The 26,498-nt window shown below is 37.4% G+C and overlaps 2 protein-coding genes across 15 annotated transcripts in view; both read left to right on the forward strand.

Moving 5' to 3' along the window:
* The window catches only part of LOC118267170 (uncharacterized), a 102,250-nt gene extending 98,969 nt beyond the window's left edge, over positions 1-3,281 (forward strand). For all 13 annotated transcript variants that reach the window (XM_050703072.1, XM_050703066.1, XM_050703067.1 and 10 more), the window contains 5 exons: positions 190-572; positions 693-875; positions 965-1,235; positions 1,387-1,631; positions 2,595-3,281. In XM_050703072.1, coding sequence (XP_050559029.1) covers positions 190-572; positions 693-875; positions 965-1,235; positions 1,387-1,631; positions 2,595-2,978 — 1,466 coding nt within the window. In that variant the 3' untranslated portion in view covers positions 2,979-3,281. The remainder of the gene's footprint in view (positions 1-189; positions 573-692; positions 876-964; positions 1,236-1,386; positions 1,632-2,594) is intronic.
* Positions 3,282-7,211: 3,930 nt separating this feature from the next.
* Positions 7,212-26,419, forward strand: LOC118266700 (sodium- and chloride-dependent GABA transporter ine). Of its 2 annotated transcripts, none has more exons than XM_035580199.2 (9): positions 7,212-7,378; positions 17,703-17,893; positions 21,728-21,862; positions 21,951-22,164; positions 23,141-23,637; positions 23,714-23,826; positions 23,916-24,195; positions 25,045-25,277; positions 25,646-26,419. In XM_035580199.2, exons 1-9 carry the CDS (start codon positions 7,329-7,331, stop codon positions 25,754-25,756), a joined length of 1,824 nt encoding a protein of 607 aa, XP_035436092.1. In that variant the 5' UTR covers positions 7,212-7,328; the 3' UTR covers positions 25,757-26,419. The 2 variants fall into 2 exon arrangements, with proteins under 2 accessions (XP_035436092.1, XP_035436091.1); XM_035580198.2 differs by lacking the exon at positions 7,212-7,378 and adding an exon at positions 10,317-10,888.
* Positions 26,420-26,498: the final 79 nt, after the last annotated feature.

Genomic DNA, 26,498 nt, shown 5'->3' on the forward strand with positions numbered 1-26,498 from the left:
ATTATAATACCAAAAACCTTTATATACACCACAGTCTTACATAAATACATAAGTACACAACACATAGATTATTATGATAATAATCTATTTCGAAATGAAAATAGATTTAGTTGGTGTTGTAACTGTATACGATCTCTGCTAACACCTATTATTTATAACAAGGAATAATATAAACTTTCCTTCTTTTAGGACCGATTCAAGAGTGTATTGAAGGACAAGGAATTGACTCTACTGGTGAATGTGTGCCATGCGTCGCTAGTGACGGCCGTGTGCTAGACGCGCGCGGTCGCTGCGTGTGCGACGCGACCCGCGGCTTCGTGGCGCGCGGCGACAGGTGCGAGCCGCGTGGCTGTCGCGCCGACGCCCAGTGTGACGACCGCGAGCGCTGCATCAACGGCGCTTGTGTGGACGCCTGTATGGCCGAGCCGTGTGGTGTCTCAGCCACTTGTGATGCGATCGGCCATCGCTCACACTGTACCTGCATTGCGGGCTATACCGGCAACCCACGCGTACATTGCAACACCACGAACCCTCCAGTTTACCGTACCGATTTCCCTCTACCTGATATGCAGGTAAGAAAAACAAAAACTTCCAGTTATATGTACAGAACGACATATATATGAACAGTACCGATATGACATTAGTACCAGTAACGGTATTTGAATAATAATTTCTCTAACTTTTTGTGTCAGGTTCACTGTCTCGCCGACGGCGTCCGAGTTAGTCTGAAGATCAAGGACTTCAACGGTGTGTTGTATGTAAAGAGTTACAGTAAGGACGAACGCTGCCGACTGGTTGTAGATACACCTAAAGATGAGGAAAATATTGTCGACTTCACCGTGCACTTCGGAGAATGTGGCTTAGTGCATGTGAATGTAAGTTTTACATATATTACCTAGATGAAGATTTTTTTTACACCCACCAAAACCTATATAAAACTAACATAATTATTTGTGTTTGACAGGGCCTTGCTAGCTTCGTTCTTGTCATGCAAAAACATCCGAAACTTGTGACTTCAAATGCCAAGGCATTCCACATCAAATGTATATACCAGACGGGCGAACAGAATGTGACGCTTGCATTCAATGTATCAATGCTGACAACGGCTGGCACCATTGCTAATACAGGACCGCCGCCCACTTGTTCAATGAGAATCGTATCTCGCTCCGGCAGCCAAGTTAGCTCTGCAGAGATTGGAGAACATCTAGTCCTGCAAGTTGATGTACAACCCTCAAGTAAGAAAACATCTTATCCTTTACCGCTTATTTTCTTCATTCTACACATCTTATATTTTTAGTTAATAAACAATGCAAGGTTAAACCTTGTGGCTTCTTAACAATTGTAACCTAAAGGTAACCTACCAATGCGTAACTATGTTTTTTCCAGATATCTATGGTGGTTTTGCACGAAGCTGTATAGCGAAGACAAGCCAAGTAGCTACAAATGAGGAGACCGAATATCAGGTCACAGATGCTGACGGTTGTGCAACTGATCCATCAATCTTTGGCGAATGGGAGCGGAGCGAAGACGGCAGCGTACTGCGAGTCGCTTTTAACGCTTTCAAGTTCCCCAGTAGCGATAACATACGATTCCAATGTAATATACGAGTCTGCTTCGGCAAATGTCAACCGGTAAGAATTTTTTTATGTATATATTTTATGTATGTGTAGGCCGTTTAAAATTTCAGACCATAATCTACCCCTGGGGGATTGTACGCGCCCGGAGGACACGGTAGAACATACGGTGGCGGTGTGCCCTGCGTGGGCTGAGCACCGCCAGGTCCTCAGGGATGTGGTCGGCGACGGCGACCTCTCGCGCCCGGCACTGGTTCAGGCCATGGTGCGGAGCGAGAGGGACTGGGATGCCGTCTCCTCCTTCTGCGAAGCAGTCATGCTAGCTAAGGAGGAGGCGGGGCGCGTGAGAGAACAAACCTCCTCACGCCCCAGCCGTCGCGAGGGACAGTCCGGGCGTCGGGGATCGCGAGACGATCTCCGGCCACCGTAAGTGCGGGTCTGCGGACGGCGAGCAAGGGTAGCTCACCGCCCGAACAGAACCAGACACGTGCGTGCGGCGCGTCGCGTTCCGCGCGCGCCTCAAAGAGCCATCAGACCACCACAGATGGGGCCCAGCAGGGCTGATGCCTGATCCGGAGCTGCGGACTACCTAGCGGGTTTACCGGGGCTCCGGCTCGAAAAGCAGGAGAAGGAACGGGGTGGTTTTTAGTCAGTAAGAGTCTGACACTCCCTCTCGCCTTGCCCAAGGCGAGAAAAGTCATTGGATGATTTTCCCCCCTCAAAAAAAAAAAAAAAAAAAAAAAAGGGGCTTGTACGAGCTTGTTTTACGATTAGCAAGATCGGAATGAGAGCGTTCGATCTGATTGATTGGTTCATTGGACCTAGCCAATCAGAGCCAAGCGCGGTTCGTTTCGATCTCATTGGATGATTTTCACCCTGAAAAAGGGGGTACTGTTCTAAATTTCATCGGAGTAACAAAGATACAAACTTTATTCTTTATAATATCAGTAGGAAAGCACCTACTTTGTTACGAATTTCACTTTTGTTAATAAATATTTATTGTTCATTAATAACTCGCAGGTAAATTGTCGCGGTGCTGACGCTTTTGGCAAGCGACGTAAACGAGAAGCGATCGACAGCAGACCATCAGGTTCTCCCGCAGGCCAGTTCCGCGAGGAAGTGACCGTCGAGTCGAACCAAATTCTAACGCTACAGCGACGCGATCCGTCGCAAGTAGCACGACAGCGCGACGCCGGCGGCGCGGCGGGCGCGGGCGCTGGCGCTGGCGAGGTTTGCGTGTCGGCGGCTGGGTTGGCGGTGGCGCTCGCGTTGACGGCGCTGCTAGCGCTAGTGGCAGTGGCGGCAGCTGTGGCGTGCTGGCTGGTGGCGTGGAGACGCGCGCGCCCGCCGCCCGCTCCCCTGCCGCACCCGGCCGACTTCCCCAACCCGCTGTTCCAGCGCTGAGTACGCTAGTCGCGGCCGCGCTCCTCCGCCGGCACCGGGCGGTGTCGGTCTTCCTCTCTCCTTATCTCTGTGCTGCCGCCGGAGGACCGCCGGCCGGGGGCGCGCCGAGCGCTCGCTCGCGCTCGCCGCGTCCCACCCTATTCTTTACTTTATATTAATTTTTACGATTTACTTTTACTAATGTGGCATCCGTCGCTCTTCGAATTTTGTGATATTCATATAAATATTCGAAATCACCATAATTTTATGTAAAATAAATATCGATTATACCTAGTTTTAAGAATAAATAAATAATTAATAATACTATTTTAGTTTAATTTACTTAACTTATTCAGATTTTACTTCCATCACATTTATACAGGGGTACATGTTAAGTCGAACTAAATCTTTTAAGAGATGACGGTTTTCATCATTTCTTTTGATTGATTTAACTGATTTGACTAGAAAACGGGGATATCCCAAATTTTATTGTTCTCGAGTTATCTGCCTTTGAACTACTTTTGTAAAAATTACAGTTTTTGTCTATTGCAACCCTCTCTCATTGTGTTAAAATTTTAATTAAATTTTAATGCTGCGTATGTATGATAAAATCTATAATTCTATAGCTCTCTAGTGAGGTACAACATGCTAGGATTTACGGAAAAACTTTAAACAAAGACGCCCAAACGAACGACGAACTATCAGATTTGCTCAACGACATACCATTAAACCTCATTCGTGCCATGTGTTTTCAACAAGGTGGACACCCTGCGCACTTTAGTAGGATTGTCAGAGAGTGACTAGACACTAATCACCCAATAAATGGATCGACAGAGGTGGACATGTACCGCGGCCAGCCAGTAATCCAGGGACCTTATTACGAGTTTACGTTTATCGAGATCGAAACGAGAGCCGTTCGGTGTATCCTACTCAAATCAGTCAGAAAAGATGTAAACTATCGTCGCTTGAAGGATTTAGGTCGACCTAACCTGTAACTACCGACTAACTAAATGTGATGACAACTAAAGTCTTAAAATAACATATTATAGAGAGAAACCTGTTATGTCCCACTCCCCTCTCTAATATGGGCTCCCACACAAAACTGCGATGCGATGCGAATTTCTGCGATGCGATTTAGGGCTCCCATACAAAACTACGCCGCACTACACTAACTATTCGCATCGCATCGCATCGCAGTTTTGTGTGGGAGCCCTAAAGTTTGAAATAGAAAAAAGTAGTGTGTGCCTTCAACTATAACCACGCCACTTAAAAAACACGTCAAATTCGTCGCCCTGTTTTGCCGTAAAAGACGGACAAATAAACAGATACACACATTCGCATTATAATATTACTAGATAACCCTTTCAGACTCCAGATCGGCTCCGCCTAAAGATTGTTTGTAAGAGATCGCCTTGTGCGATTAGACCACCCATTGTCCTCTTTGTTGGTATTTTTTATATAAGTGGCGTACAATAAAGTTTAAGTATAATAGGTAAATAAACTGCCTCGTTGGTCGAGTGGTTGCAAGGGGTCTCGGGTTCGATTCCCGGGTAAATTTCCTAGTAGCACGGAGACTGGAATTGTGCCCAGTATATGACAATAGGCTCACGCCCTATTACATGAGACTTATAACATAAATGTTGAAAATCGGGTGTACATTGTACAGTGGCATTATGTGCCGTAATGTGCACTTCTGCCTACCCCTTCGGGCATAAAAAGGCGTGAAGTTACGTAGGTATAATAAATAAATAATTACGCCATCTTTTCCGGCAGGATGACTACTCAAAAATAGGAGTAGGTATAATCAGACAGTGGGTTTTAGGACATCTGACACTCTAACGTTGGTATTACGTGTAAGGATGGTAGTTCCATGGTCTTACTGACCCATTCTTCAAAAGCGACAAGGATCTACCACCATTAAATTATTCTTTTATTTTTTACTTGGTTGGAGCTAAAAACCAATAAAGAACAACCATAAAAGAAGAAACCACTTCAATAACGGACAAAAGTAACAACATTAAAAAACATTACCCCACACTAGAACATTCTCTTCTAAGTACGTCGTGAGTAAATTTACATTCATATATTTCTTTATGTAATTCACATTCAGACATGGAACAACAATTTCTGCGAATCACTCAGCCTATTCGTTCAGTATAATTAGATTCTATTCCCGATATATACTTGATAATGAATAAGAAAGATTAGACATTTTTACAATAAGTAACAAAAATAATAAATTAATTAATCGAATAATAATGAAATATTCATTCGAACGCCCAATCACCCCTCTTCCCAATCTTTCCAATCCCCGATTCCCCAACAACCTTTAAATTCCTAACCCCCACAAGGCCGGCAACGCACTTGTAACGGCTCTGGTGTTTGTCCATGGGCGGCGGCGATTGCTTACCATCAGGTGATCCGTCAGCTCGTTTACCGAGGTATTCCTCGAAGCGCAACTGTTTTGAAGCGCACCTCTCCAAGCGCACCTATTTTATTCCTCGAAGCGCACCCGTTAGTTGCGCTTCAAGGAACTATTAAAAATATTAATTTTTATTTCCTCGAAGCGCACCTATGTTTTATTTTCGACTAGAGAGGGGATGCTAACTGAAACTATCGATAATAAGATATCGATAATCTGATACACGTAGCGCTATCTATGAGCAAATAAGGTTAAACCTTTAAAAATAGTTTCTTGTCGATGTATGACATCGCAAAATTAAATGTTCCGCTTGAAACCGCCAATCAACGACTTTTATTAGTTATTTTATACAATATTCAAGAACTCTGTCCTCGTCGACCATAGATTGTTATTTTTTTACCCGACAGCGCCAGAAGGAGGGTTATGTTTTTCGAGAGTATGTATGTATTTATAATTGTTTGGTACGCTCTGCAGCCTAAACGGCTTGATGGATTTTGGCTTAAGAGGTCTCGTTAGATTGGTATTTACTGTGAGAGTGACACTGGATATATCAAAATAATAAAAAAAACAAAATAGTGGATTTTTGGCGCCAAAATCGAATATTGTTCACTTTGTAGCCTGAACGACTCGATGGATTGGAAAAAACCCTAAAACAAGAAAGTCATCGTAAAACTGAAGCAGTCGGGACCCATTCTAGAAAGCCAACAGTATGTGCCCTCACTAAGTTTTCAGATATAGATTAGGGTTTTTTCATTTTTATATTATAAAGAAACGCAGTCGGGTTATTTAGTTTTTTCATTTAGTAATGATCCTAATGAGTGAACAAAGACCTCAACCGAAAGTATTAGTATAATACGTAGCGATTATTATTACTTACTTGAACATATGTTGGACATTTCCCAAAAAAACGTTGAAGTCCAAGACTTTTATTCCGTTTATTATACAGTCCAGTTTCAATATTTTCAAATTGAATATTGTGTAAAATAACTAATAAAAGTCGTTGATTGGCGGTTTCAAGCGGAACATTTAATTTTGCGATGTCATACATCGACAAGAAACTATTTTTAAAGGTTTAACCTTATTTGCTCATAGATAGCGCTACGTGTATCAGATTATCGATATCTTATTATCGATAGTTTCAGTTAGCATTCCCTCTCTAGTCGAAAATAAAACATAGGTGCGCTTCGAGGAAATAAAAATTAATATTTTTAACAGTTCCTTGAAGCGCAACTAACGGGTGCGCTTCGAGGAATAAAATAGGTGCGCTTGGAGAGGTGCGCTTCAAAACAGTTGCGCTTCGAGGAATACCTCCGTTTACCGTCTTATTCCATAAACAAAAAAAAATGGTGTAAAAAGCCAGATTACAAAGTAAATACCTACTGTATATGATACCTGAAATAAGTACTAGCCTGCGTTTCAAATTAAGAACGTGCTGACATATTTAAAATATGTATAAGAATGAGGAGACAGATTCAATAAAAAGGTGTATTATTGTACAATAAAAATGAAAACTTATAATGTGGAAATGGATGTATTTTACAAAGTTTACAGAGGTAAACAGCTAGGTGTAATAAAATGGTTCCTTCCTTGTTTCTTCAATATAACAACATACTACGTCACACCTATATACTTGTTGAGTTCTCAAAATACCTGACACTGAGAGTTAAATAATATTTGGGAATAATAAACTTGTCACACATAATTAGGTGCTAGGTACAAACTAATAGTAAAAAGCCACGGAAAACGTTTACTTAGTTGATATGAATTAGTGGCAATTAACGTGTAAAGAGATTAAAGTGTTAATCAGTAAGGCATGAAATATAAATTAGCGACGTAGAGGGGGCACGGTCTACTATTTGAGATGCGACATCATTTAGCGTTTACCGTGGCCGTTGATCGGTGGGCTGAAAATAAATCTGTATCTGGTTACATAACAAGTGCTAAAAAATATGGCCAAAACTTTCCAAGCCACGGAGAAGAAAAAATATGAACCTATTTGGTAAGTTTTGAAAGGTTACTACGTACTTTCTTACCTTCATCGTCGACCACTTCTAATAAGTCTTGTTTATTCCTTCTTATTATGCAGTAAAACCAATTGTGATAGTACGCATTCTGCAGTTTTTTTTTCTTTTATTTTATACGCAAAATGCGCTTGAATTTTATTTATTTTTTTATAATTATCGTAAGTGACCCAGTTGTGGCCACTTTTAGAATCTTGTCGACTTTGAAGCTTTCTTAACTTGTAGTTTTTGTTATCACGAACATATTTCTTGTAAAAAGTCATTTAACATGTATTAATCTACGAGCCTAAGAAATACCCTTTTTTAAATAACGTCCAATAGAAAAATAAATTGTATAAAAAAAAAAACAAAAGAGTTTGTGCCATTTTTGGCCAGATTCGTGCAAACAAAATGGCCACGGTTGTGCCAGTTCTGGCCATCAACCCTAAAATACAATAAAAGTAATCCTTATTAATTAAATTTGTACATTTTAGGAACAATGTTTTCGTTTAGTCTGGAAAATATGAAATATTATTACTTCACTTGAATTTAACTTACAAATAAAGTGATATTTATATGATGTTGGTAGCTGCAAAGTAAACTGACCTCCCTTTGTGTGAAGGCAATTTAGATTCTGAAAGTAAAAATATGTATTTGTTGATATGTAAATAAAAATAAATAAACTATGATAAATGACTAGAAGTGGGGCGTTTATGTACAAAAGTTTTACAGCCGTGTGGCCAAAGCTGGTGAAATTCATAATTTTGTCTCCATCCTTGTGGCCACCTTCTAATAATCCCACTTCAGAAAATATAACAAATAACTTTAGTCCACTTAGACAATATATTCTATATACTTGTTGTATTCTCATAAACATCCAAACAATAAGCAAAGATTAAAAATATTTGGGAAAATAAATCCTCACATCGCCTTAGCCTGCTTGTTAAGATCTTAACAATAGTTCACCCCAACTAAAAAGAATGACTTGTTTACTTGACACAGTTGATAGCTGCCAACGGTATCAGTGGCAATATTCAACGTTTAAAGACTGTACATCACAGAGTAATGTTAATCCAGTTAGTTATAAATATTTGAAGGCCCAAGTGGCCACAAAGGGGTCGATGGCCACAACCGGGTCACTTGCCTATCGTGAGACATACTAAATTAACTAGAAATCACGGTGTACTCACGTAAATTAATGTACAAAAGCTCTACTAGTTTCAAGTCATAGAGGGACTCTTCATCACGTATGTGAGTAGGCTGCGCGAAGTTGCTGTGTCTGCGCGTGCTACTCATGGTGAAGAGTATTTCTGTATTTTTTTATTATTTTGAATAAATAAACGTTTTAGGAAATCATAATATTATCCCTAGCTAGTGCATTTTCATTTATATAGACAAGAAGCTTCCTTACCAAAATCAAAAAGAAAATAGTAAAAATTTTACAAACACACATTATGCGTAATATTTTTTACTATAAATGTTTTTACAATATTGTATTCCATGTCGTTGTTTTAATTCACTTAAAAATATATACCAAAGTACTCAAGTTATTAAATGCTATTAATAAAATTCTCTCATGTATCTCGATTACTAAGAAGCCTCGTTCTGGCATTTCCTTCACGAAAACTATTGGTAACAACGCAATACATGGTTGCTTATTTTTTTAACCCTATCTGCTAGCTGGTCCTTTAGTAATGTTATTTGCTAAATCTAATATGTAGAATTTAAAGAAGCATCACATTATTAATATCCAAACATACATATTGCTTCTATCGAGCAGGAAATTAGTAAAACTATTATTTTGAGCTGAAAACTACGTGTTTACGTATTGTTTTGGAACCATAATTAAATCTCTAGTCTCAATTTCTCAATTAATTCATATTTTAACTTTAACACATCACAATCACTACATACGCAGACTGGGAACTGTAAGTTGTAGATCTCATCGTTTTTAACTGCAGGAATCGAACAGACAACACCCTAAATGTGCCAAAAATTAAATAAAGTCAATCTAAATAATGTAGATAAATGTGTAATTTTGGCATTAATGCATATTTTGAGCCATTTTGTTTAAATAAACATTAATGAAGGAACTTAGGTGTAAATCGTAGGTTCGTGATTTGTACTCAATCACTGATACTGACTTAACTTGTATGAAAAATCCTCAAGTGAAGATTCCTATTGAAACCCATCCATCGTGTAAAGAACTAGAAACACGTTTTTGAACAAATGGCGCCAAAGACTTCAGTTTTGCTCTCGAAAATCTTTATTGTGCATCAAATATGTTTACTGGTGCATATTTAATACATATTTGGGCTGCGCGATTGGTGCGGGACTGCACGGTTGGTGCCACAGGTTGGTGCGGTGGCTGGGCAACTGGCTGCCGCGCAACGGGTAGCGGATTCAATTCCTGCAATATTGTCGTCTAAATATCATGCGCATGTGAACTTGTACTCCGGAACTGCGGACTACCAGACGGGTTTACCGAGGCTCTGGCTCGAAAAGCAGGAGTAGGGTACAGTAGTATCGGGTACTTAGGTATGTGAATTTCTTCATGTCATATCATGCTCAAAACTCCTTTGAATTCCATGATTTACTGTTTTGTCCAATCTTTATCTCAGATTTCGTAACTTCTAGCATCCGTGGTAAAAAATATTGGAATTTAAATAACTTTATTTTGTAATTATCAAGAGTCAATCCAAAATCGAATATATTTTTTGTATTAGAACTCTTTAAACATGATTTTCAACCAAAAAACAAATTAAATAAAACTTATAATATTCAAATATTTGCTACAATTGTAAATTAACTGAGTATTATAGCCCAGCCCTGACATAAACGCAAGCGCAGCGCAATGTCTCATGGCCGCCACGGCGCATGCGCGGCTCTCCCCCCTCCTTGTGATATACTCCCACCACCTGATGCTAGTGTCGCACTTTGTTTACCAATTGCCTTGCCGCGATTGACGAACCAGTCAGAGCAGTCGGTCCGCCAGCTCAGCCGACCTCGCTCGCTCTCGCGATCGGTCATTATTCACAGTCGCGCGTCGCCAGCGACGCACGCGACGGTAGTCACCGCGTCATGACCCTGTGACGTGATAGTATGAGTAAAATCGAAAATTCGTCGGAAGCCGCCGCGCCCAGCGTGGCGATCCACGTGGAGCAATATGATAACCAAGACAGGGAGAACTCAAAGCTCCTCGACCTACACGCTCCAGCGCCGATGATAACGCCCTCTGGGCAAATGCGCAAAGTGAAGAGCTTCAGTGACACACACAGAATTCGTGATGTAACAACAGCCTCGGGTGCAGCATCCGCGCGGTGTCTGCGGCCTTACGAACAAGTAGCCACTTACCCTGAAGGATCTGACAGCGGCACCAACAACTATGGCGCTCCGTCCGTCCGGTCCCTGGCCTCCATTGGCATGGGATGCACGGATGGCCGCAAAATGGTCATAAGACGGGTACCAACATCGCCTACAGAATTGTTCCATCTAGTTCGTCCTCCTACGTGAGTACCTCTGCGAATGATACATCCTCTGGGTTGCCATTATTCAATTGACTTCTATCAATTACACATCTCCCCATCCTCTGTGCATTCTGTTCTGTAATAGCGTAGGTACGTTGTCGCTTATAGTCTGTTGGTCTTACATTATAACCTAACTTTATAAATAAATACATACAAAGTGCTCCCACCGTATCTAATGTACCTACTATAGTACTGAATATCAATAGCATACTAGATTGTTTTCAACTACACTGTGATATACATAGTTACTTATTAAACAGTTGATTCAGAACCAACACGTTAAATAACAGTCACATGTCAAGCTTCCTTCAATACATAACGCCGTGTAATTATTTTTATTTACCTGTTTATATCAGATAGTTATCGATGAATAAAACATCTTAACGATTGTTGTTTCGCATAATAAGATCTAGTAGTGCCAAAAGTAACAACTTTTATTTACAAAATTAAAAAAAATTTACTGCTGATAAGATCTGTTTTTTTTTTCGGGTGACAATTCTTGTGTTTATTTATATGTCGGTAGAGTGAAACAGTTAGTACTTAATACTTATGGATATTGGGTTACAATAAAATATACCTACGTTATATCTACATATATATTTACCATAGATCAGTATATACACACATATATTATATCAAGTGATTGAAGATAAATAAATTGCCTAAACACTCTACACATCGATTGTAATCAACGTGACGATATCAAAATATTATGTAAATCGCAAATAAAATAGTGATACTATAAGGACCTGATTAACTGGCTACCTCATACGTACAAAATAAAACAAAAACAAACATCCGAATTGAGTACCTTCTTTTTCCTCCTTTTTTTGAAGTCGGTATAAATACATGTTAAGTATGTGTAGTTTAATAAATTTAACAACTGTAACATTCGTATTCATAAGTAAAATTAAACATTATTTCTTTTTTACGGTGCCTTGTCTTCTATGGCTTATTTATTGTTTATTTATATAAAGATAAACGGTAATTAATAATACAGTAATTGAAGTAATACATAAGAATAAATTAAATAGTAATTATATGAATAAATAAAAACAATTATTGCTACATACACAATAAGTACCTACTTTTTTTATTGTTGCAATATTTGCTAATTAATACTAAAATAAGTTTGTACTAAGGTAACTGATAAAGTCTTACCTTTGTTTACTACATAATAAGCTATAATACTTGCACTCACACACATTAGGGTATCAAACATTGTTGTATACCAATTTATATGATTTCATTACAGTATAGGTAAATAGGTACTTACCTAAGTGGCAAAAAATTTAATTTATCTGAATCAATGATGATTCACGGTTTTTTTCCAAGCATGAGGTTGGGTTTGATAAAGGTTTTATTATATCCAACTATACAATTATTTCCTTGAAATTATACTTTTTACTAAATCCCTTTACCATACGAAGTTCCATAAATAAAAACGGTGCCAAATTGAATCACGAATTCGATTAAATTTAATAAATGTGTAGTTTATTTTAACAAGTAATCAGTAGATAGTTTTTGCCATTAACTGAATGAAGTATTTTGTTTTTTTACTTACTAGCCGCAGAACAAAGATGTCCAATTACTGATCATACGAGTAGTAATGGCTGTTATAAGGTTCACAACGCTCTGTACCTATCTACCTACCCATATTAAAGATTTCCGCATCTTGTAACATGTAGGTACTCTTATAGCGTAAATTATTTCTTAACAAATTATAGCAGAACACGGCTTGTATGCTGGTATCACTAAGATAGGCCCATTTAAAAAATTATCATAGCTATGTAAACAGTAATATTGTTTGATTGTTTCTAAAAATAGCTTATCTGATTGATACGAAATCTTCAATGTCAAGTGTCAGACAGGTTAAAAACTTTATATATCTAAGCATTGAGTTCCGGAATTTAAATTATTTTGTAAAATTATTCAATTAAGTACCTATACACGGCATTCTGAACACGTAATTGACTTCGGAATGTCAAAATGTTCACTACTACCTACACTTATTTATATTCCATCAGTCAGTTTAAATTAGGGTAAAAATAAAATATATATCCGCCCGTATTATTTCACAATTGCTTAATTACTTGTCAATATTTTCACATCAATGTAGTTAATAGAAAATAATAAGTAGAATAGGAATGAAATATTATGTTGTAAAAAAGTAAGCCAGACATTGTCAAGGTCGACTGGTAAACCTAAGTTTACTTAACAGAGGTTGCCGTTGCATTTTAAAGACACAGAGTATTAGTGAATGAATGACATTTAATTTTCCCGAATTACAATATTAAAAGTAATCGTTTTCCATTATTAAACGTACCCAAATGCCACAAAATTCGCTACAATTTAAACTGAAATAACAAAATTCGAAACCTTCTATACAGCTATACTTTTTTCTAATAACAGCATTACGCAAATTATCTGAGTCACTTTAACGATGTCCCATTAAAAGAGGTAGTTTGAATTTTAAAGTCATTACAATGAAAAACGGTATTATTTATTATTATGTTTTAACTTGACTTGGATAGCGAATTAGTTTCAGAAACGTTTGTACACATTCGAGTGAGACACCTTCTTTAAGAGTCCGATTAACGAGTGTCGACTGTAAAGACTATGTTTTGTGACCACACTGAAAGTACCTAGCCATGTAGTGCTATAAGAACAAGACGGTTTCGATATCTTACTAGACCACCTACTTTAAAGGTATTTACTTTACAATAGGGTAGACTATACGATATATATATACATATATATATAAGTTTCATATGTAGGTGCACATATAGTCAAGTTCGAGTGTCAAGAAAAATAGTATTTACTTAATGTTTGTGAAAATAAACTCAGAATGGAAGAAACTTGTTCCTAAGTCTTAAAAAAATAAGCAAAAAGCCGACAGTGTCCTCATCTTATGAGAACAATCTCGTAAAATGCTAACATCCTGCGGAATCCTGTATCCTGTAGGTACCAAATTAAACCTAACAATGAAAGTCTTAGTTCTTGCTAAACAATATTTTCGGGGAGTTACAAAAGCTTTGTAGCGGGTTCGATTCCCGCACGGAGCAACTCTTTGTGTGATCCATAAATTGTTGTTTCGGGTCTGGGTGTCATGTATGTGTGAACTAGTGTTGTATGTTTTATACGCACCCGTGACACAGGAGAAAATCCTATAGTAAGGGCAACGTTTCATTTATGGAAATAGAAAGAGAAGAGAGAAAATTCTATAGTATTCTAAATAGTTACCATACAATATTATATGGTTTCCTTTTTTTATAATTTCCTTAGTAAAAGCTAAGGAAAATATTAAAAAAGGAAACAATTTATCACTTTATAGACGAAACCAGATAATGACCCTCTACGATTTCATCCTGCGGATCCATTGAAAGATCTTCTAGGGTCTTTGTTCGTCTCTTTTAGCTTATAGCCACAGATCTTATAATTACTAATAATATTATACATTTATTTATTTATTTCAACTCTTACAACTAACATTACAGGTCATTTATATAAATTACATACATGTCATTACAGACTGTAGCTAACGCCTACACGTTCTTTAATTAACCAAGTATCAAAATGCAACAAGCATCCCTACTTACTTACTTACCTACCTACCTACCTCTTATTTATTCGTAAAATGGCGGCATCTCTTCATACCTAGTCCATTGAGATACAATATCAATTGATAAATAGGTACTTAGAACTAAACATCGCTTCGTGTGCACTACTTAAACGTATGCAACTTCGATCAATATCTAATAAGTACTATTGATCGAAGGTATGGTAGGTAGTTGGCAAGTAATTTAACATTCGTGTGACGTTGAATCTTCTGTATACGGCTCATAACATAATTTCCAAACTGGATGGCACCACAAGCCTCTAATTTTACGCTGACTTATTTTAAGAACAATAGGCGAACAATAGAGAACAATACTTATAATTCTATTTTTAAAGTATATACGAGACGGGTTACATTAAAGTAAGATCATAATTAAGTCATGAGGTATACCAATACACCGAAGCTGCGGACAACATAACAGGTTACCGGGACTCCGGCTCAAAGGAGGAGAAGGATTTTAGGTTTAGGGGTGGTTTTTAGCCAGTAAGAGTCTGACACTCCCTCCCACCTCACTCAAGACGGAAGAAGTCATTGGATGATTTTCCCCTCTAAAAATTAGGTATACTTAAACCACGTAGTATAGTTTGTCCAAATGCTGTTTGAATGGACGGTATTATTGGTACATAAACTTAAATAACAATAACACAGTTCAGCAAGGAAAAGCATTTGTCGAGCGTATCTCCTCTCATTGCTTTAAAAAACCGGTAATGACCATTTATTTCACAGGTCCGAACGCAATGATAAAATGACAAAGGTTGCTTTGTTTGTCAGACCTATCTGATGATGTCACGCTGGTGAAACTTACACAAATACTGTCGGACATATAATAGGGGTGATGACGGGGTATAAAAATTAAAAACTTATTTAGTAAATGTAAAATATTAGACGTGTATTTTTTATTTTGTCATATAAGATAACAATACTTCGATAAAACGAATCAAAGTTAGGAGTGGAAGCAAATTACGTCATTTCTACGTATAAAACGTACCTAGTACTGACGTCACGCGATGTTTCAAATCAATATAATATCTCCGAAAGTATATTTTGTTTCCCTAAGAACTTAAAAATACGTGTCAAATGTTTTAAAATAATCTACACACGGACACTAAAATAAAAATTAGTCATCTACTACCTATTCAAACTAAACAATATATCAATATTCAATAGTTTTCCTTTTTCCTCATAAATCCGCAGGTGCAAGATTTGTATATGTTAAGATACCAAGAATTGCCTCTCATTGAGCAAAACAAAACTGGTTCCCATGACGTCTTGCATTATGTATTCATTCTATCATTTATTATTATCACACAACAATATTGATCATGTTACATTTAGTTACACGCGTCAGGTTACATTTCCATAACTATCAGCTAAACTATAAGCTAGAAGATAAAATTGCAACTACCGTGTGAATGTCATGAAATGTAAGTGCAGCCGGCTTGCAGCACTTTCACTGTCAAACGAAGGATTTGAGTCCGATTAAACTATGACATGAACTACTTGAGACAATCCTAAAATCCCAACAGGCTTATGTTTATATGGAGTTTTGGTCGTTTGACCTTCACGCCATGAGCCGATAACACTGCAATGCTCATATCTTTCCACACACACATATCTCGCATACGACGTGGATACAACGATTGATCGTGCGCCCGCGCCGCTTCGTCTTATCACTGCCTACTTGATAATGATTTTAAAATACGTTTGCCTACTTACTCGTTGACAGCCAGGGATTACTTCTTTAAATTATTCTTGAAAATTACGGGGGTCCGATCGTCTAAAAGCGTTCAACCATGTTCGAGAAATAGCTAGCTGGAAATATCCTTTTCGTATAATTTAAGACCTTTATAAATCAATAAGATAGTTGCACATGTTGACGATAGCTGTCGCAATTACCTACACTGATATATACATTTTTACATTGAGTTCATTAAGTTATAAAGCTTTCCATTTTAAAGATCCAGATTTTTTTATTTTGGTAACTGAAATTCCTTTGAGGTTAGTGCATGCCAATAGGAATACACATGATTAATGTAACCTACTTTTACCAAAACCACCTAGATACCTAGTTTGATAGCTATACACAGTTACAAAGATAAATATTGTTTCCAAATATGTACTAGGTACGCCTAACTCAAAGTAACCAGAACAGCCACTTACCATTTCTTTAGAGTACGAAATATTATTATCAACTCAGAATGAAAATTAATTATCGGCAATTCAATTCAAAATTATTGAAAACAATCACAATTAACTTCGTAATCATCGAGTATTTACAAATATATTTTCTTAAGACTATACGAGTACCTATTTATTAAGTAAAAATATTTGAAAGCCACAAGAAGTAGGAGAACAAGTTGGAACATATTTTATGTGCCTTTCTCATAAATTACATTATTTTTATGTCCCTTTTCTAAACCGCAACCGCAGGGCGTTTTTTATGTAGAAATGCTTTCGATGTGAACAGAATAAGCGTATATTAATATGACTGATATAATGAGAGATTATGCAGCCAAGTTATACACAATTTATTTTTCTGTCATTATGCATCATAATCATCTTGTGAAATATCGTACTAAAGAGAGACTTTTAGGGATTAAAAATGTTGTCTCCGAAATTGTAAACCTACGTTTACTCAGTATTATTAAAAGTAGGTAAAGCCGTTGAGCTGTGTGACGTCACACTAATCTACCGTCATTGTAGATCATTCATCATTAATCCAAACAAGTCGGTTTATCAAGGTCTCGTGTTTACCATAGGACCTAATATTCCTTAAATGAAATTACGAAAGGAACGACCTTGACTGCCTTGAATAAAAGTAACAAGAAAAAGTATTAAACAGACATTGTTTCCTTCATTTGTAAACTTTGTTATCTACGTATGTTTGGTATTTCATTGGTTGTGCAAACATGTCATTTCATTTAAAACTCTACACACACCTAATGTACATAAATTATCTGCGACATGTTGAATCTCTTTTATACAGTTACAATTATTTGCGGATTTTTATTATATATTTTAGTATTTCTAAGATGATGGTCTACGTCTACATGCCGCTATAAAGAGCTTTATCATATTTGCCATTCCAAAAATATTCATGATCTTTCCACTTTTATGCGGATCGTGTTGTCTGCAAATGTTGATTGATTTAAAACCATTAAACATTTGTTTTAACAGGCCCCCCGACGAGGATACAGCTTCACATGAAAGTGACTGTGAAGAGGAAGAGGAGGACACTACAGCCCACCTAAAACCCCGCCGACCGTTCTGGGCCAACAAAATACAATTTGTATTAGCGTGCGTTGGCTACTCCGTTGGCCTCGGCAATGTGTGGAGGTTCCCCTACTTGTGCTACAAAAGCGGAGGAGGTAAAATATAATCATTATAACAATGTATTTTGTACTATTACACCAGCCTTCAATAATTCATACTACTAATACAATGCGTATACGTAGTCCCCGCGTAGACAATACGTAGCCCTGCGTAGCCAATACGTAGACCCTGCGTAGTCAATACGTAGCCCTGCGTAGCCAATACGTAGACCCTGCGTAGTCAATACGTAGCTCTGTGTAGCCAATACGTAGCCAATACTTAGACCCTGCGTAACTGATACGTAGTCCCAGCGCGTGATTCGTAATCAATATGTACAATGGTGGTCGCATGCGCCTGACCACCACTAAGTTAATGTTTGCTTGCACCTGATGAGATCTGTCCCATGACCTTGAATTGACGAATGATGCGGGGTGGTTGCGACGTTATCGCTTTTCTATTAGTTGAGACATTTATGGGGTACGGCTTAATGTTTTTGCTGGGTTAAGCAATAAAATATTTAAATGATCAGTCGGGTCTGTCCTCCACTGTACGTTACATCTATTAGACGCCATGCGCCATCCGACTCTTCATCTATCTAATATCCTTAAAAACTGGTGTACTCACATTTTTCTAAAAGCAAGCAAGACCTGACACTGTCCTTAAGTAATATTAAGTATTTTAAGTTTGTTTCCATAAAAAATGTAACACTCTATTACCGATAAATCGTTTCCGTTCATATACTTCGCCTACCAATTAGCAATCAGTTTTATATCTTGTTACGTAAAGAGATTATACTGTATTATTATTATTATCACAACTACAAAATAAACATTAAGCTGTTGCAGCAAATGTTATGCCTAAATTATGTAATTTTTATTTTTATTAGTAAATAAGATCGCGGAAGCAATTGAATTTAAAAAATGTAGGTTTCACGTTTTACCTATTGTGGCAGGTGCGCAGGTGATAGATATACAACGGACATACTTAATGACTAACAATTGGTCACACCCACTCGATTACAAAGTTAAGATTAGGAATTCATCGCCGGGAAGATAGGACAAACATATTTGGTCGTATCATTTTATTTTGTACGAGCACATTTTCGCAGTAATTGAGCTAATAACAGATCGTCGCCGCGTAAATTAACTCATTAAGGCTACAAAAAGACGATCGTGTCCGGCGTGACATTGCATTAAGTCCATACTAATAGCCGGCACTTTACACTTGAAAATGATCGAAGCACGATATTACGTATAATGTGGATACAATTCCGTGGCCGTGAGGACATCGATTATGTTTTTATCACGTGTTAATAATTATATAACTATTTAACTCTTATCGAGTTTACGATGACGATTCTATACGTGCTCATAAATATTATTTACACAGAACTTTGTAATTTTGACTTGAATGGAATATTTTATATCAAATAAACATTGAAATGACAAATAACACTATTTTTCAATAATGCCGTGTAGAAATACTTTTGATACCAATCATAGTTAAAGATTACTAGATACGAGTATCATTTGCGATGTGTTAGTTAACACATCTGGTGCCTACGTCATAATTATTTCAATTAGATATGACACCTGGTCTATTATTCACTTATAAATAAATTATCTATTTAGTTAGGCACAGATACTATAAACCCTTTACTGGAAATGATTCGTATCATTATATTGTGTATGGACCTACATAAATGACAAATACGTTTCATGTTTGCGCTTGCACTGTTATTATTTAACCATAATAAAACGATAACACCTTACATGGGTCATAAAATAATTTTGTCAAATAACAGGAAAAGTTAGTTACCAAGGTAAAATATATAATGTACACACGAGAGCGAGATCGTGGCCAAGATGTTTGTGTGTTTGTGTCGCGGCGCGCTAACGAGCTGGTTGACGCCGAGGCACCAACACGATCCAACGACACTACAATAAGGTGTGAATTACAGCTGATGCCTACGGTAAACTAATACTTGACACCGCCTAGACGTATTTACAAGATATCAAATGATTTATTGCCCGATATATATAGAAATCTCTGCAGATATTTATTAAATGACATGGATTTGATTACACATTGAAAAGTTTTGCATTAAAGTGTTAGATATGTGGACTACACACGTCATAATATGAGTATGTCACATTGTTTTGTTTGAAATACCTGTACACAGTGCACAAAATTGTTCAGAATTCAACTTTATTTTTATATCAGTTAGTGACCCGAACAACTTTACACGTGTAAAAATGTATTTCGTAGTGACTTCTATGACACACGGTTTTAATAAGTTTACCTACATATGTTTACGTCATTAAATATAAATGCCTATACCTATAGATATATCTGTATCTATACCTACAACAGACATGTAAACATATAACCAGAATGACTAAAATACTTTCTTAGAAGGCGATAACAAAAAATAGTCAACTAAACTAAATAAACACGACGTGGGAACAAATACATATATGCTCACTTGTTTAAATGGAAGTATCGCACCAGATAGGTATTGTAAAATTACAAGTGCGGTGACCTAAACGCTCTGCAAGACATTTAAATATAGACATGAAATATGTTTTGTGCTTCAACTAATAATGGTTTGCATTCCAATAGTTTTCTGCAAAAAGTAGGTAACTCTTTTATTTTACATATTTGTGCTAAATTCCAACATACTGTGCCTCTAAAACAATAGTCAGTAAGAACACTTATGTATGCTAACCGATATCCTTATGCTGAAATCTTATCAAGGAAGTAGATGATCCTCCTAGTCACTTCACCAGAAGTAAAACGATAACATTGGTACCTTGTAGACAAATTAAAACTGTTTAGGTACTTACAACTCATCATAGCATAATGACTGTACCTACCTGTGCCTATATAATCGGATGAGCAAACGACTAGACTAATTACGACAGTTCCTGTAGGTCAACTCATTGCTATCAAGGATAAAACTGGCGACGCTACAATTGACCACTAGAGGACCGTCCGATCCAAATATGACAAGGTTTTAAACCTAACTTTATAAGTGACCCACTTATCTATACGATGACTAATTTTAGTTCAAACATTCCACTTAAATTCTTTCTTTAGCCGGTGCCTCTGCAACCTGCGGCCCACATGTCGCACTGTCCTCACGTGTGGTCTAAGGATACTAATGAATGTGACATTACAAAAATAACTTCCCACCCAGTGGCGTAGCGTGAGTGTCGGCCGCCCGGGGCGGAAGACAATTTTGCCGCCCCCTTATTTAGGTATTTTAATTTAATGTATACTACACATTACATACATTCATAATAGAGAACTTTTCGGCGAGAAGAGTCATGAATCAGAGCACTCCCCATGGTATAGGCGATATAATGTACAACGAAGCTACATCTCTACGCATTGCCAAAGTGTCAAGTCGGTTTTAAATTTCCTGCCACTCAACAATCCGATTCGCACGCCGCTGAACGCGGTCCAGAAGCATGATGTTTTATAAAATTTTATGAAGAACTCTTCACACGAATAGTGCCTGTATTTTCCAAATCAACAAACATGATTAGGAACATAGTTCGACTTATGAAATTCTTAACAATACAAAGACGTCCAAGGCCCCTTCGTCCCGGTCCCCTATCTCGCAATATTATGTATATTCACCTCGATTCATCCGCTTCGCCGGCAATAAGTCGGTCATTCACACTTACACATGTACGTACAGTACATCTGTAGGTACCTTAGATGTCTGTCTGTCTGTCTGTCCGTCCGTCCGTCCGTCCGTATGTCACAGCCTCCAATCATTTGATGAAGAGTTATAACAGTAAGGGTTCTCTACTCTTCTCTATAATTTCAGTAAAATCTATTTAACAATGAAAAGCATATTATAATTAAGTTTTTTGTTTCAGGAGCCTTCCTCATACCTTATTTTATAATACTCTTAGTATGCGGTGTGCCAATGCTTTTCATGGAATTGGCCGTGGGCCAGTACACGGCCCACGGTCCCATTGGTGCCTTGTCACAAATTTGCCCACTCTTTAAAGGTGCGTATTGAAAGTCAAAATTATCTTGAAAATCCAAAAAATCTATTAACAAACAAGTAACACTATGTCATATTTGAACATATTTCAGGTGCGGGCTTAGCAAGCGTAGTGATCTCATTTCTAATGTCCACGTACTACGCGGTGATCATAGCGTGGGCCATCTATTACTTCTTCACGTCGTTCAAGTCAGAGGTGCCGTGGGCGAGCTGTTCGAACCGATGGAACACGCCGCAGTGCTGGGTGCCCAACCACAACATGACCAAACCTAATGGCTCCCAGACGCCCACCGAACAGTTCTTCGAGTGAGTTTATAACATGTCATTAGCATTATCCTTACCACCCTACAAGTGCCCACTGCTGAACAAAGACCAGGTTATAGTCGTGGTTTCCTCAGAAGTTTTTTCTTCACCGATTGTTAGTGGTATCGAAATAAAGTTACGGACCCACACACTCTTCTATGAGACGCGAGGACCTTAACTCCGGGCCACCACAACTTACTAACATGAATGTGCTGATATGTGCAGAGAACACACACAATTTGTACAATCTACAATATTATTATTTGCTATCTATACGTCACGTTCGTAGATTTTAATCCTTTCACACAATCACATTATATTTCTACTACATAATCAACATGAAGTACTTGCAATTAATATTGGATTAAGCCGTAAACAATTCACGTGGATCTGATTACTTGTTACACTATCTCTACTCACATAAAAAAATATTGGAGGTAAGTTTGAAACGAAACGACGACGTCTAAAATAGGCACTACACATGCAAAATATTTGATTACTACAGGATCTGGATATGAATAATGGTTAAGCGCACCTAGTACCTAATCTACGTCAAACTTCGTGTCGTCGCCGTCCGTCAATAGTGTCATTAAAGATTGCTTACTCCGAACCTCTGTAGTTATTGATAAGTAATAAATATTTATCAAAAATCAAGTCATGTGGTACAGTCTGAATGATAAATGTGGTTAGCATTCGTAATTACCGGTGATTATTAATAAAACACCAACGTTTGCCAACTGATATATTTTTTGGAAAAATATACGTTATCATTGTTTAACCGATTATCTTATATTTTGTATTGTAATGCTGAAAATATTGTTTATTTGTGTATTACAGTACTATTAAAATTCAAGCATTAACTTATTGTTATTATGGTGGCTGAAACGGAAGGATGATTGAACATGATATAATATTACACCTTTTGATTCTCAAATGCATAGTTTGTTTATTAAACACTAATAATATTGTATATTTTCAGGAAAAAGGTACTGAGTATGAGTGCCGGCATAGAATACCCGAATGGAATGCGGTGGGAATTGGCGGCTTGCTTGGTCTGTGCTTGGGTGCTAGTTTACTTCGCTCTGTGGAAAAGTATCAAGTCTTCCGCCAAAGTACGCTATATCACCACAACATTGCCCTTTCTGCTAATTATAGTTTTCCTCGGACGATCGTTAACACTTGACGGAGCTGATAAAGGTCTGAGATTTTTCTTCAAGCCAGAATGGGAACTATTAAAACAGTCAAGACCATGGGTTAACGCAGCTTCACAAATATTTAACTCAATCGGTGTTGCTTTTGGATCGATGATAATGTTCGCTTCTTACAATCGATTCGATAACAATTTCCTCCACGATACTGTGGCTGTCTCACTAATCAATGCAATCACTAGTCTCATCGTGGGGATCTTCACGTTTGCCACCATCGGAAACATCGCCTTTGAACAAAATACTCCCGTCAAAGATGTCATCGCCGACAGTGAGTATCATACACTACATCAATTAATTTATCAGACTCTATTGATATGCAATTCTTAATTCTATTTTTATTTCAGGTCCTGGATTATTATTTGTCGTGTATCCGCAAGCAATCGCAAAAATGCCTGCGTCACAACTATGGGCAGTGCTATTCTTCTTCATGTTCCTTTGTCTTGGACTAAACAGCCAGGTGAATATATTGATAAGAACAAAAATATTTCAACAAAGTAAGTAAAATTAAACGAATGATAAAGTAAAATGACGATTTATACGTTTCAGTTTGCAATCGTTGAAGTGGTGGTGACGTCAATTCAAGATGGATTCCCTGACATGATACGCAGAAGACTCGTGTACCACGAGCTGTTAGTGCTGTGTGTGTGTGGAGTGTCGCTAGTGTTCGGGCTGCCGCACATTATACACAGCGGCATCTACGTGTTCCAACTGATGGACTACTACGCCGCATCACTCAGCATCACATATCTAGCCTTCTTCGAAGTGGTGGGGATTGCTTGGTTCTACGGCGTCGGCAGATTGTCCAGAAACATTAAACAAATGACAGGTACATATATTTTACAGAATAGCCTAATATTTTCAGTTACTTAAAATAAAAATTAATCTGTTAATGGAGTACATGTAGGTACATCGTAAAGTTAGTGTGTATTATGCTTTCATAGAAATTATCGGTTATGCCCTAAAAATTAAATTATTCATAATAATAATATTACGCTCTAATGCCCTAAAAATTTAATAATTCATAACTATAATTTTACGCCCTAAGTTAAACTCATGCCCCAGTAACAATGGGCGGAAACTAAAGAATGCTACATGCTATGATTCTTGCTTACGTATTTATGTATAAAAAACTAGAAATGAATGATATATTTAGGTAGTATGAATAATTAGTATGTATCATGGTATATCTGCAATGAACAATGCCTGCCTAGATACCTATATGGTGACGTCACACTGGATGTCCTGCTATTTCCTATAACGCAATGCAACTTCCGTTTTTATTGGTACAAGATAATAATCTTTTTGCAACTTTATAATCAGAGTAACAGAGGTGACTAACCATTTTTCATTAGGTAGGTATAATATATAATAAATTAGTATTATGTATAATTTCCCACTATCAAACAGATGTGTTTTACACATCGTTATCTGATGTGTCAGTCTTACTATTATAAGTAAGTACGGAGTACACGACACAATACAATGATATTAACCTCGATGCCACTCGTCTAACATTTCATACGTAAGCGTGTTCTACATTTAAAAACCTTTCGTTGAATCATCCTTATAACATCTTAGTCGGTACCTACATAACTTAAACATATTTTTTAAGATGCAGATTTTACCAATTAAACTAAAATAGATAATGTTTTAATACATTGATTGCTGGTTTCAGGTCGCCGTCCTTCGCTGTATTTCCGAGTGTGTTGGCTGGTTGCGACACCGGCGCTACTTCTCGCGCTGTGGGTGGCCAGTCTGGTGGACTACACTCCGCCAAGCTACCGACAGTACCAGTATCCGACGTGGGCGCAGGCGCTCGGTTGGATCATCGCTTCTCTCTCACTTCTATGCATTCCAGTATACGCTGTATTTGTCATAATCAAGGCTCCGGGAAATAATTGGAGAGAGGTGCGTACACGCAAATATTTAAAGATTCCAATTACTTATTTACAATTGCATTAAGATTTTTTTTAAATAGATACCCTTGAACATAATCATCTCATTTTATAAAATAAATATCTACAACTACCTACCTGTCCTTCGTTATTAGCAGTAGACATAAAAATTTACATAGGTAATACATATAAATTGCGATCATGTCAAGTTTATGAAACATAAAGGGCTGAATTATTATATGTAGGTATGTTTATTAAGCAGCAATATAATACGATCTATATAACACTATTACATACACTATATATTTGCATTAAATATTAAACCAGTTACTACAGTGAGTTGTAGGGATATTTAATGATTTGCTATTCTTTATTTTTCAGAAATTCCGCCACTCTATTCGTCCGACATCTCTATGTGAATGCGGTGTCACTGGATGCGACATTTGTTACTCGGACTCCGAGCAACCGGACGATAAACCTGCTATCAACTAGTCTGAAAACAACTTAGAAAATAAGAACATACACCTACTTTCTACTCTACAATAGTATACTTTGATATCAAGAATAAACAAGACAGTAAGATAATGAAACGAGACGGTATTCCATCATAATTATCATTAATTTACAATGAGGCGAGGACTGCACTCGACCTACTATAATAATGAAGTGGCACACTTCGTGTTCGCTTCGAGAGCGAAGCGCTATCTCAGTTTTTGTCAACCGAAACGATCTTCCATTTTAATTATACTGCCAAATGTTTCATGTCAACATTATACTACCAGCACTACGACATTATGTAGCTACCTTAGCTTATAAATCAATTACCGCGTAAACTAATTGCTTTGTCTTTGTAGAAGTAAGCAAACCGTGGATGGTAAAACCCATCAGAACCAGTATTAAGTTTTCTACGTATCTACTAAGTTAAACAATGTGACATTTGAGTTTGTCGTATTTATACAAATATTAGCATAAGTATTTAGTATGTTTCCTAAAACTTTTGTGATCAAAGTCATTCCATTAGAGTCGTATTCGATGTAAGTGATTATTATTTATTCCTAGTAATATCATTTTTATTTAGAAATTATAAAAAAATATTCGAATCAAATACACATTTGCCACGATAAAAATCTCACTGCATCAGATAGAAAAATAAAATACCTACCTACTACTACCTATCTACATACAGGGTGTCCCTGAAGTCGACGTCCAACAGGCACCAGATGATCGGCAAGGT

This window comes from Spodoptera frugiperda, chromosome 23 (assembly GCF_023101765.2).
Source record: "Spodoptera frugiperda isolate SF20-4 chromosome 23, AGI-APGP_CSIRO_Sfru_2.0, whole genome shotgun sequence".
NCBI lineage: Eukaryota > Metazoa > Arthropoda > Insecta > Lepidoptera > Noctuidae > Spodoptera > Spodoptera frugiperda.